This window comes from Anarrhichthys ocellatus, unplaced genomic scaffold (genome assembly GCF_004355925.1).
Source record: "Anarrhichthys ocellatus isolate YVR2014 unplaced genomic scaffold, GSC_Weel_1.0 scaffold6, whole genome shotgun sequence".
In the NCBI taxonomy this organism is placed as follows: Eukaryota; Metazoa; Chordata; class Actinopteri; order Perciformes; family Anarhichadidae; genus Anarrhichthys; species Anarrhichthys ocellatus.
In genome coordinates, this window is record NW_022280036.1 from 6413315 (window position 1) to 6425950 (window position 12636).

Sequence of the window (12636 nt, forward strand, 5' to 3'; positions counted from 1 at the left end):
TTGTACATCTGAACACATTGTGAGGTCTGTGTGTCTTGTTTTTGCATTGCAGCATTTTTGCACCCAAATCAGTTAAGATAATATAGCATCTACTCCTTGACTTAGTGTAGTCACTACACTACATCCTGGTATGTGCATGTATAACCATGCAAACAATATTATTGTAGACAGTTTCATAGCATTCAGAATATTAACAGTACCAAAGTAATATTACCAGTTTAATCGGCAGTTTGCACACTCCTGATCCCATGTCAGGCTTCACATCAGGGATGATCTCAGTGTCTTCTTTATACCAGTGGAACACTGATTCCTTCTTCAAGTTAGACACCTGCAATGAAAAACAGAATCGCACACATTATTCATACATACTTACCGTATAAAAAGGTTACACATTAAAAAGAGGGTTTTGCTTTTTATACAGCACATTATCCAATCCCAATGCCACCAATTAAGTCTCAGATTGACCTCTGCCTTTAAAAGTCACTCATCAGAGTTAAGATGTGTTACACCTCATCTTTTAATGGCAGCCAGGGCTATTTTCACATTATATTTATAACTCATTACCAGATGTAAATTCAACAAGTCAGTGATGTGTGGAAAGTTCAGTTTATGTAGTGAGATATCTCAATGTGTGCACTTTGGGCAATTACTCTCACCCCTTCTCCCGGTTATAAAATCTGTCAAGAGAACTTTGGCCTGGAGTAATATTTAACAAATGTATTGTACCCTAACTTATCACCCGCAAATTAAGTATATTTCTGCTGGTTGATGCTTCAAAAGAAAGAAGCTGCTGTGTATAGTCACAACATTCACTCAACTTCAGTTTCTGCACATGTCTGTTGTGTTTCTACATTATTCAAAATGTAGTGACAAACAGATTAAATAGATGTTGGCTTTGTCTCGAGGGATATGAACAATACTTTAATTTCAAAAATTGTAATTCTGGTTAATTTCAATCTGGACGTCATCATTACACAGCATTTTTTTCGCATCTTGTACTCAAGCCTCCTAGAATGGCTAATTAGCTATCAATTAGCACAAGACAGACTAAAATTAGTTTGGAGTGTAAATACTCAATAATTACTGAGGTTGGCTGTGTTTACCTTGCAGACCAAAGTGACAGAGCAGTCATCTCCAACCTGAAGTGTCAGGAACTCACTGAAGTGGGGACCTGTGGTGGATGAAGGCAGGAGCGAAAGGCTCAGGGAAAACATGAACTTAGCCGTACAACAAATTGCATGTGGACCGAGATTGTATGAGTTCTATTACCTGTAAGTTATGTGTTTCAATGCTTAATGCAAAATTCCACTAAGGAATCAACCCTTGCACCTATGGTAGCTGTTCTATACATTTCTACATTTGAAGCTTATTTTGTACGTAGAGAGCCGTTTCAAATGGGTCCATTTTTTGTTTTAATGTTCCAACTACCACTTCAGGTAATGCATGTCCGTTTCTTCCCTGTACACTCATCATTAGATTAGTTGTCTCCCAGGCAACATAGTGGTGAGCTGGTCTCAGGCTAAGTAGAGTAAAAGCTTGTACATGCTTAAGATTGGATGATGTTTTGTATTGCTCACCCTCCTTGACTCTGATGTACTCTCTCCTCTGGAAGTCAGCCTCGGCCAGTGCTGCTTTGAAAGCTGTGTGCACACACAGATACACATACATAGAGGATAATTAAAAGATCAAAGTGCTGCCAGAAGTTACTATAGATTCTGTCAGTGGATTAGCTTGCTAATAGTCCTCTGTATGAGAGCGGAATCATCATTTCTGAAATCAAGCTTCCTTATTTGAATCTCTTGAGTGTCCTTTATACAGAAAAGCTTCAAACCCACCTTTACATTTATCAACTGAATACATTTCCATAATGTAGTCTCTTATGGTAGAGCTGGAGTAAGTCAAGCACATATGTCTCAACAGGCTGTGTTCATTCTGACTGAGGCTTGCCAGCATATCATATTAAGAAGGAAAATAAGGATTTAACAACGGCAAACCCCTTTTTCACATGTCGGCGCAACATGCAACATCAGCAGCTAACATTTTTTGACACAGTTACGATTGTGGTTTAATACCACTGTATGGTAGATCACAGTGTTTCCCACAGGATTGTGTGAGACTGAGTGGTCCTCAGACCCTCTAAGGGGGCACGTAGATAGCAAAATGAAGAGGCTACATCTATCAAGAACTGTGTGCTCTTGTACACAATTTTGGGCTGTAGTAAACAATTTTATCATAAACACATTAGTAAGTAGCTAAAAAATGGGAAACACTGGATTGCAGTCAGTTCTCCATAGCAGAGTTGTACGGTTCAACCAGTTTAGAAAGACCAGGCCTCTCTTACCATCTCCAATCAGAACCAGTGAGCTCTGTCCTTTGCCTCCCCCATCCGTTATCTGGCAGGTAAATGTCCCCTCATTTTCCTCAGTGAAATGGTCCATGATGAACTCAATGATACCTGCAGAGACGTCATGACCCATCTTGTTGGGCTGTGGAAAAATAGATTTGGCTGTTATAAAATAAAAAAGGCCATGACACACTCGAAAATAGACTGTGTAAATATGGATATATTTCCTTGAGAGTGACTTTATTTGTTGCCACATGCAGCTGCCTGAATCTTGTTCACCGTACATCGAGGGAAGAAAGACAATTCTTTCAGCTTGAAGCCTGTATTTTTTCCATTTCTCCCCACTGTTTGTCCATGCCTTAAACTACCGTGTCACATCTTACATTAGCTCCAGACAGTTCCCTGTTGTTGGCAAAGAATTTGTAGGTGACTTTGGGAGAAATCGCCTCAGCCTGCAGCCAGAACCTCATTCTGCCTCTTTCCAAAATCTTATAGGCCAACTCTGATTTCAGCGGGATGACTAGAGGAGAGAAGAGGAGGAAATAAGTTTACAAGTTCAAAAACATTACTGCACGTACGTACTAATATTTTAATCAAACTGTTGTTACTTTATCAGTGTGAGAAAAGGACAGGAGGCAAAAGAGTAGGTGAGGTGAATAGTGGTTAGGCAGGTGATGCAAAAGCAGGTAAGACCTTTTGGATAAAAAAAAAAGAAAAAAGAGAGAATTGTGCTCCTAAAAGAAGAAAGAAGAAAGAAATCTGAAAGGTTCAAAGTGAGTCAGAACAAAGCAAAAGGGAAAAACTGATAAATAGAGAGAGTGGGTAAAACAAATTAGAGGCAGCAGAGAAAAGGTGCAAGAGACGAGAGATTAAAAGGGACAAAGAGAGAGAGATTATGAGAGATCGAAAAAGTCAGCCAGAGGTACTTACTTGGGTGTCTGATGTCATAGCTGAGTGCCAGCATCTTTGTCAACTCTGAAACATAAAGCGACAGTTTAGTCATTTCATGCAAGCATGAGCACAAACAAGCAATTAAAATGCATCTTACACTTCGTACATAGATGTCATTTTATCATGCGGGTGCTTCTAGTACCAAGTTTGGAGTTAGAGAAGTCACTGCTGTAATTATGTTTAATAGGAAGAGACAGATTAATGAGCAAACACTTAAAGACTAAAGCAAATACAGCCATAGGAAAGACGATATGGTTATTATTATGGCTTGTGTTTTGGAGCCTTAAGTACCTTTGATATAGGTGAAATAAATCAAATCCTGTATAGTAGGTTATATAGTAAGTTAGGCTGAAAAAACTGTAGGCCAAATGGGAAGCAATCAGTGTAAGGCGCACTGAATAATAATAATACGATAACCTCGTAGCGTAGTGGTGCAATAGCAGGAAAATGTTGTGAAATGTCCTGACAGAAAGCCCTTTGCCATTAAGACGTGGCTCTAAAACGAACACTGCCCCGAGCTTGGAGAAATCAATATGCTCTGCTGGTATTCATCAGATGTGTAATACAAATGTTTGTTGCCTACGTGACAGTGTGGACATTTTTCTCATTGCTTTCATTTGTGTTTCATCCTACACATCGCCTCAGTTCTCCGAAAGATAGTATAGTTTTGATGTGCCAATGTTGCAGTACAGCCGTTCAATGATCAAGGCATGAAATATACGTATTTCCACGCACTATTTTAACAGATGGAGGAAAGACATATTCAATGTCATTTGATGTTATGCCTACGAAATAATGAAGATATTGTGAGAACAACCCTGTTTTGATTTTGAATTCTACTGGACAACCAGCAGACATCGGGGTGAGCGCTTCACAGACATTCCAGATCCCAGAACTGATCTTTAATTTCTCCCAGTGGGGGACCTGGGGATTGAATAAACCTTTTTGCTGAAGACTCTGTTGGATCTGTAAACAGGCTTCTCACCTATCAGTAGTAAAAGTGCCAATCTGACACTTGCCAGAGAAGGCACCAGGGCTCTCCACCCTGACGAGATGTATATTTTGTCATGATAACAAAGTAACAGAAGGATGTGAAGACAATAAAATGAGTTATTTGATTATTATAGCTGGAGATCAAGTCAAGAGAAGGGACTGAACTCTCCTTTTCTCTTCCTCCCCATCTCTGTTACACACACGCAACCCCCCCTCTTTCTTTTCTCACTTACCTCCAACGCAGGAGCTGAGATAAGACAGCTGCAAGACACTGTTGTAAACCTAAGAGTGCATTTTTAAGTTGACTTAACATTGGCAATGGTCTGATATAAAATGGACGAATTACCAAAATTCTGAGGTAATACATTCTGCACAATGTGGCCACACTGCCATCTATTGGATAATGATATCTCTGTGTATATTGTATGCAAGACTGCATTGTTAATTTGGTCTGTAGTGAAATCAGTGTTTAGCCTCTGTGCCGTTCATATATTTGTTCTGCCAAGTCTCGCTGGCCCACGAGGGCTTTGGTTGAACCATACCAATTGATTGGCAGATATTGAATATAAAATTCATAACTATGTTTTAATCAGTGTATAATCACCCGAAACTAAGAATCGTTATGTTTTCCTTAGCTTAGAAAAAGCCATTTATATCTTCCTATAGAGAGCGGGTCGTCTTCCACGGAGTCCGCCATCTTGCACTGCCATGTTTTTACAGCAGCTCAGAAGGAACATTGAAGATTGGGATGCGTTCTGAAACCCGGAATTAAACGGGCCCCGGTGCTAAATAATTGAAGATCATAGTATTGATAAGCCCCAACGTTACTGGTGCTTTTTATTAGTACTTTTGAATCTTTTGATGTCATTTTTTATCACACTGCAGCACGCATTAGTTCTGCCCTCTCATTTGGGCTGTCCTCCAACTACACACACACAGACACACACACACACCCCTGCAAATAACACACACACACACATAGACACACACGCATGAAGCGCGAGCAGACATGTCGCTGTGGTGAAGTGAACAAGTAAAGGACACTCAAGGTGACGCAACTATGCTTGTTACTGTACGTGCAATAAAATAGTAAAAAAACAATACTTTGTCAATACATGTGTGAACATGTAAATGAAAGTGAAACCTAATTCAAACAGCCACCCCCGCTATGTTTATACAAGCACAGCATGAATGATCGGCCAAAAACGTCTCTGCCGGCTGAGACAAAGCAGCAAGGTGAAGAGAAGACAGGAGGACAGAAGACAGGAGGACAAGTGGACAGAAGACAGGATGAATGACGGATGTCTGTGTTCTTCATTCTTTATAAACTTCACTCAGAAATGTTATTTATATCATTGACATTTGTTTCCAGTGAGATATTAATGACTTTATATGGAGACTGTGCTGTACTGAACATAATTGTTGCAGCTCTAGAAACAATATGTAGCTAAATCTAAATTATAAATAACTTCTAATTCTCTTCTGTTTTTTAAATCTTTAGTATCTTTTTAAAGACAATTATTTAGTCATGTAGAAGAACCGAGTATCGATAAGAGTAGCTCCTTGTTGTACTAAAATCCTAAAGATACCTATCCCTCCCTGAACGCCACCGTAGTTCTCCGACGCGCTTTAGTTGGTTGCAACCTGCCACCAACCACTAGATGCCACTAAAACTTAAAACACTGTCACCTTTAAGTGGATCTCACCATTTAAGATCTTTTTTTCTCTTGTTTGATTATTGCCTTTATCATGAAGCTGTTAGTAATGCCTCATTTATTCAGTTATTTGTAGCCATTTAGCCATAAATAAATGTCCTCATTTATCAGCAAGAAGTCCACAGAGGTCCCAGTATTGAAAAACAATCCAATGTCTGCTTTTGGAACAGATTAATGCGGTGCACCGAACTTTAACGAGTACAAAACTGTAATCAAATGAGAGCGTGTCAAGTGGAAAACATAATGTGTCAGTCTAGGCTGTAAATAAGTGAAACATAACATATTCAATAGTTTAGGTTTTAGTAGTTTAGTATTGGATTTCTGTACATTTTGAAAGCTAGAGTTTGGCTTGGTCGCTAAGCACCGGAGTAACAGTTATACAGCGATTGGTGAATCCTACCTTCAGCAGAGATTGCATAGCTGGATGACACTCCTTCTGTGTTGGTGACAGAAACAGAGTATGTCCCGAAGTCCTCTTTATCTGCATGCTCAAAGATCAGCTTAGAACTAAAATGCACAACGAGAGAGACACAGACAGATGATGTCCATTTGTCCAGCATATCCGTATCCAACTGTTCACATGTGACACACAAATATTCCTGTGTGTGTGTGTGTGTGTGTGTGTGTGTGTGTGTGTAGTCTTACTGGCTGCCTTCAGTCTTAATCACTACTCCTTTGGAGAACTCCGTAATTTCTTTATAATCTTTCTTCCAGACGAACTGAGAACCATCGGTTATTTGGCAGGACTCGAATGACAGAACAATGTTACCTGATTTCTCATCCACAACACAGGATACCTCCTGAGAGCCTTGAACACAAAGAGAAAATGACAAAAAGTGGTCTTTTAAAAATTACGCCAATTTCAGTCTCCAAGAAAGGCACAGAGGGCCACAGTGTGTATCATTTATATTTCAGTGGGCATTTATTATAACTGTCGGCTCAACTCCCTACTCCCATTCAGCCTCCAGCATTCCGGCAAAGAGTGCATCCCTTCCATCAGAAATTGATGACACAAATTAGATAATCTTTTTGTTGTTTGTGAATAAAAGTTACCTTCCAAAGCTTTGGCAGTCACAGGGTCAGAGGCCATAGAGGCCATACCCACTCCTGCAGCGTTGACCGCACGCACTCGAAACGTGTAGCTAGTGCTCGCCTCAAGGCCTGTTACCTATAGGAAACAAACAGACAAGAAAACAAACTAGTGTTAGTGAAGGGTGTACAACTACACAGGTGTTAATCATCAATTTGGGGAAATTTGACAGATACGACAACTGACATTAACGTTCTTGCAGCATGTTTTGTTCAAACTGTTGGGAATTCCTGAGGTAACGTATTTGGCTGATGAGATAGTGACAGAAGTAGTAAATTCTGAGATCCGGCAGCTGCTGCAACAAATATTTGTACTATGATATACTAGCAACAAACCAATTGCTTTTTCGTAAAAAATAAAAAATTGATTTATTGACTCATAATTAATCCATCCTGTTTCGCAACCCATGTTTTAGCAGATCGTTAAATATTGTTTTGCATTACACAGTAATCACATACATATAATGTTGATAAGTTGACTTTCTTGTCCATGTCACATATGATATAAGTCATAATTGCTACTACTTTTCATTCTAAAACAAGCATTTCCATCTACCTTCTTCTACAGCCTGTAACTGTTTACTTTGTCCACTAGATGTCATTGTCACACAATTTAATATAACTGCATTGCATCACTGCATTGCACAATAGGGCGATTAAAACACTATAGTCTATAATACATATACAGTATATTATATTGTATTTTTACATTTTGTAACCAATGTCCGCTGAAGAACTAGAATCAACTTAAAAGTTATTGCATAACTTATTAAGGGCTGCAACTCACGATTATTTTCATTATCGATAAATCAGTCAACTCATCTCAATTTGTATGTATTTTGCTGGTTACGCTTTCTTTTTAGACTTAAACGCAGAGCAGGATTGTTAGGAGATCTGAAAGACATTAGCTTTCCCGGGAACAGCTTTCTCCAAGCTGACCAACGGGCCTAAAAATATAAATTTTACAGTCATAGAAAACTGATAAGTTCAGCACACTTTCACAATTGAGCTGGAACCAAAGAATGTTTGGCATTTTTGCTTAATTGGCGCTTACTGTTTTTTTTTTAAATCCTGCATTTCACACCTTTAAAACAAAAAAAACCCAAAACACAATTTGTCAACAATCAAAATTGTTTAATTAATTATCAATTAATCATTCAATAAAATTATTATTTCAGTTTTGCCTAACTTGTATGTCAGATTGCAACGTATTAAGATAACACTATATGGCAGGATTTCAGATAAATAATTATGGTAATCTGGTAATCCTCATAAATTTACCATAAACCATATTAAAGATGCTCTCACCTTGTGGAAGCGGTGACTAACTGCCGTCTCATTGGCAGTGGTCCAGTCAGAAGTGCCCTCCTTAGCGTACTCAACATGATAACCTGTGATTGGTCCAGAACCAGCATAGATGGGCTTTTGCCACTCAACCAGCAATGAATTATCTCTCACTTCACCGGAGGTCAGGTCATAGGCTGGACCTAAAGGGCACACCGCACGAGAGGAGACACAAAACCACATTTGTATTTAATTTTGAAATGAAAACATTCACTCTCTTCCTCCCAGTTCTCGAGGCTGAGCCTGATGCTTGTTTTGTTTTTGGACTTTTCAAGTTTGATGTAAAGGTGTAAAGTCAGTCAAAACATGACATTTACTAACCAGGCTCCGGCATAGTCCAGGCCTCACAGCTGAAATCGGCTGAATGTTTGGCAGCTGGTCCGAGACCGGCCAGATTGGCTGCATACACCTGGAACTGATAGACTGCACCCTCTGTCAAGCCCTCCACCTGTCAATAAAATGCTACCACGGTTACAAACATGCCAATCCTCATTTTCTCAAACGAAACTTTCCAAACTCACACAAGTCGATCCAGCGTGAAATAGTGGATCGTCTATAGTGAATGAGTTCTTGCTTATCTACTTATCCAAATTGACCCAGACATTTTTCTTACAGTGTGGAAAACCAAACCACAGTTTAAAAAGTAAACACATATGTGATTTAAGCTTCATTGTCATGTCAGAACCAACCAACTGACGCACTTGTATCAGATTTATGCAAAAATTGTTGCTCCCTCTTAAGTTTGTTGTGATGCTTTAAGGTAAGCCAAACAACTGCCATTATTGTACCTTATAAAGTCTTTCTGAGATGGGTGGGATGTGAAGCTCCCTCCACATCGTTGTTCCACTGCGTCTTTTGTCCACATAATACTCCTTGATGTTTGCTCCTCCAGACTGAAGAGGCTTCTTCCAGTTTAGAACCATCGAATGTCCGTCACAGTTCAGCAATGCAATGTCGTACGGAGCAGAGGGGTTGGCTGAAAAGGCAGTACTGAATTTTAATACTATTCATTACAAAAATAATACTTCATAACCATCATCATGAATAATAATAATCAAAAATATGCCAGTACTGACTGAGGGCAGCCTTAACAGTCAGAGGTGCAGACTCCTGGGATTCATCACTAAGACCTAGCTCATTGATAGCCTGGACACGGAAAATGTAAGTTTCTCCTGTGGCGAGACCGCTAACCACAAACCTGCAGAAACAGAATCACATGCTTGAGTTTCCCTTTCCATGCTTGAGTATCGCTTTCATGCTGACAACCAACTTCTATAAAAAGATACGCTTTTGTTTGGTTGAAAACATACTTGGAGCTCTTGTGAGGTTTGTGATTGGCCGAGGTCCAGTCTTTGGACCCCTTCACACACTGGTCGATGTAGTAGCCAATCAGATTGTTGGGTTCCTTGGGAGGAGCCCACTGGATGAGAAGAGAGGTGTTCGTTTCCCTGGTAGCAACCACCTGACCGGGAGCAGATGGCACACCTGTAGAATACAAAAAATAGCAAATGTTAAAATGTTTCAACAAATATTTCAATAAATGATAGAAAATGACGATAATCATAAACACAACAGCAGCTTAAGTGTGGATTTATTCCATTGCTGTAAAAATCGGTGTGATAATGAAAATAAAACAGAACAGACCTTTGAGTTGCAGGGTTTCAATGGGTCCAGTAGGCTCTGATGGCTCACTGGCTCCATGGATATTGGCAGACAAAATTCTGAACTTGTATTTTTTGCCCTCTGACAGGTCAAAGACCGCATAACGGGGAGATCGAATAGGAACCTGAGTGTTGACACGCTGCCATGCGCCACTGTCTACCATGCACTGCGGGAAGAGAGAGACAGAGAAAACATGCTGTCCGTTACTGTACATCCACACACACATACATTTCAGCCTGCATTTATTGCAAATCTTGAGTAAAAGTTCAGATTAATCTGGTAAATTCACAACAGTCTGATTGTAGTAGATCAGAAAACTGCTATTTCCATTGCACATGAAAACAATGTATTCGACAGAAAAGAAAAATACTTATGTAGCATTGGCTATTTGGTTGTTTCTTTGTCACAACATTTAGAGGTGTTCAACACTAAAGTCAGTTTTAGAAATTAAATTAATATTGTTCGATCAAATACAGCAGTGTACCATTCTAATGTTCCTCTGATTAAGTTGGCTGAGTTATTCAATTATTTTCTATTTCGTATTTGTTTGCAACAACAGAGAAACCGGAATAAAACAAAGGTAGGAAATAAATAAATAAATAAATGAATATAAATAAGGGGAGAAGGAAATTTCTATAAATCATTGTGCAACAACAATAATATTCTTCTAATAATCATTTTAGCAGTTTCGCTGTTGTGCGTTTGTGTCTGAGTGAGTATGTTTTCACTCGTATGTATACCTTAAAAGGGCGCATATACGTGTGCAATAGTTCGTAAAATAGTGTTATCCTGTTCTTTTAATCCACCTCTAGACTTCCAAGTAGAAAGAGGAGTAGGCCTATGACAAGCAGCATTGGTAACAGTGTGACATGTTTTGTTACCTTTTCTATGTAGTACCACATGGGAGCCTTGCTGGAATATCCAGGTGCTTTCCAGCTCAGAACAACATATGTCCTGTCTATTTCTGAGGCATAAATTCCTGATGGAGCACCTGGTGGCTTTCCATCAGCTACAGAGAAACACACACACACACACACAAAGATGATACAGTACACATACACAATAGCACTATGAGGAACCCACTGCTTTCTTCCTACTCTGTAGAGAAATATACTGAAAGGATATGTTGTAATAATACATATCCTGTAGATATGTATCAATTTCAGTCAAAACTCACCTTCAACTTCATCATGGTAAGACACAACATCTAGTTTTCCGCCGAGTTTTTTGGCTAAAGGAAAATAAAAAAATAAAAAATTGTCACCAATCTGCTTTACTGTCATGTTGAAGTTACAGGGCTTCACTTATTGTTCATTTTGTAAAAATAATATTGTTAAGCTATAGATAAACAAATATCAAATATCAAATTATTTGTCAGTTTTTGATCAACGATTACAGAAGTACCAGTCGTTTTTAAGACTGCATTGACCAAGGATCACATTAAACGTAAACCAACTTTTTACAACAACCCTTACAAGTGTCAAACTTCACAGACGTGCAATAAATTATGCAGCATCCCATGTAAAACAAAGACAGAGAAAATCTCAACTACCTGAATTTACAGTGAGTAAAATGTAAACTATTTACAATAGACCATCTTTTTATACCTTTTATAATTCAGGGTGTCATGGAGCAGCATAGTAATTGCACTTCAACCACATCTCATCGACATACAAACAGCAACATAACTAGTAATGATCAACAGTCAGTCCATCCAAACATACCAAAACGGCAGCGACATTTGGCATGTCAGGGACTACAGGACACATTTCTTCAAGTCTTCAAATGGTGTAATATAAAAGCCAGGGTTGACATTTCTCTATACTAATCCAGTTAAACCCACCATGGAGGCTCTCAAACTCAGTGGGGTCCAGAGCGGCAATTGGATCAGACATGCGAGATGCTTTGCTGATTCCGTGTGAGTTGACTGCTCTGACTCTGAAGTAGTAGGCGTGTCCCTCAAACAGCCCAGACACTGGGTATTTACAAATCTTTATGGGGTGATCATTACACTGGGTCCAGTTTTCAGTTCCAACCTCGCATCTACAAAACAAAAATCAGGAAAAGGAATCGGATCAGAGCGGAGAAAGAAAGGAGAAGTTCAGTAGAATATGTCAGTGTAGAGGAAAAGGGAGGATTCCCTGTACTGTACCTAATGACAATAACTCCTTCACTTGTACAGATAGTCAAGCAAACTCTACATATGTAATGACTGACAGTAATCAGTCTTTATGCTGGTCAGGCTATCTATTTATGGTGTTGGTGTTAGTAACTCCTACTTGTCCACAAAGTATCCCAGGATCGGTCCCTCTGTGGTGGTATTTGGGGGTTTCCATGACACAATGACATAGTCCCTATTGGCATCGTGGATCTTGATGTCCATAGGAGCACCAGGTGCACGAGGGACTGGGGGGGGACCATCTTCACAGGAAGTAACACAGTGGCATTTTAACAATCATATTATAAGTAAGAAATCCATATTTAAGAAAGAATAGTAACAGAGTTCTGTTCCATCATCTTTACAACGAATCAATAACA

At 39.2% G+C, this 12636-nt stretch overlaps 1 protein-coding gene across 1 annotated transcript in view; it reads right to left on the reverse strand.

Annotated features, from left to right (window-relative positions):
- myom2b (myomesin 2b) overlaps positions 1-12636 on the reverse strand; it is a 31624-nt gene that overhangs the window by 9300 nt on the left and 9688 nt on the right. Inside the window, exons 10-28 of the mRNA XM_031846724.1 lie at positions 12378-12519; positions 11942-12141; positions 11276-11329; positions 10980-11107; positions 10081-10264; positions 9747-9921; positions 9513-9634; positions 9225-9412; positions 8758-8884; positions 8401-8579; positions 7057-7171; positions 6649-6811; positions 6404-6510; positions 3275-3319; positions 2728-2864; positions 2342-2486; positions 1578-1640; positions 1104-1171; positions 215-328 (exon numbers count right to left, since the gene is read on the reverse strand). Coding sequence (XP_031702584.1) covers positions 215-328; positions 1104-1171; positions 1578-1640; positions 2342-2486; positions 2728-2864; positions 3275-3319; positions 6404-6510; positions 6649-6811; positions 7057-7171; positions 8401-8579; positions 8758-8884; positions 9225-9412; positions 9513-9634; positions 9747-9921; positions 10081-10264; positions 10980-11107; positions 11276-11329; positions 11942-12141; positions 12378-12519 — 2456 coding nt within the window. The remainder of the gene's footprint in view (positions 1-214; positions 329-1103; positions 1172-1577; positions 1641-2341; positions 2487-2727; positions 2865-3274; positions 3320-6403; positions 6511-6648; positions 6812-7056; positions 7172-8400; positions 8580-8757; positions 8885-9224; positions 9413-9512; positions 9635-9746; positions 9922-10080; positions 10265-10979; positions 11108-11275; positions 11330-11941; positions 12142-12377; positions 12520-12636) is intronic.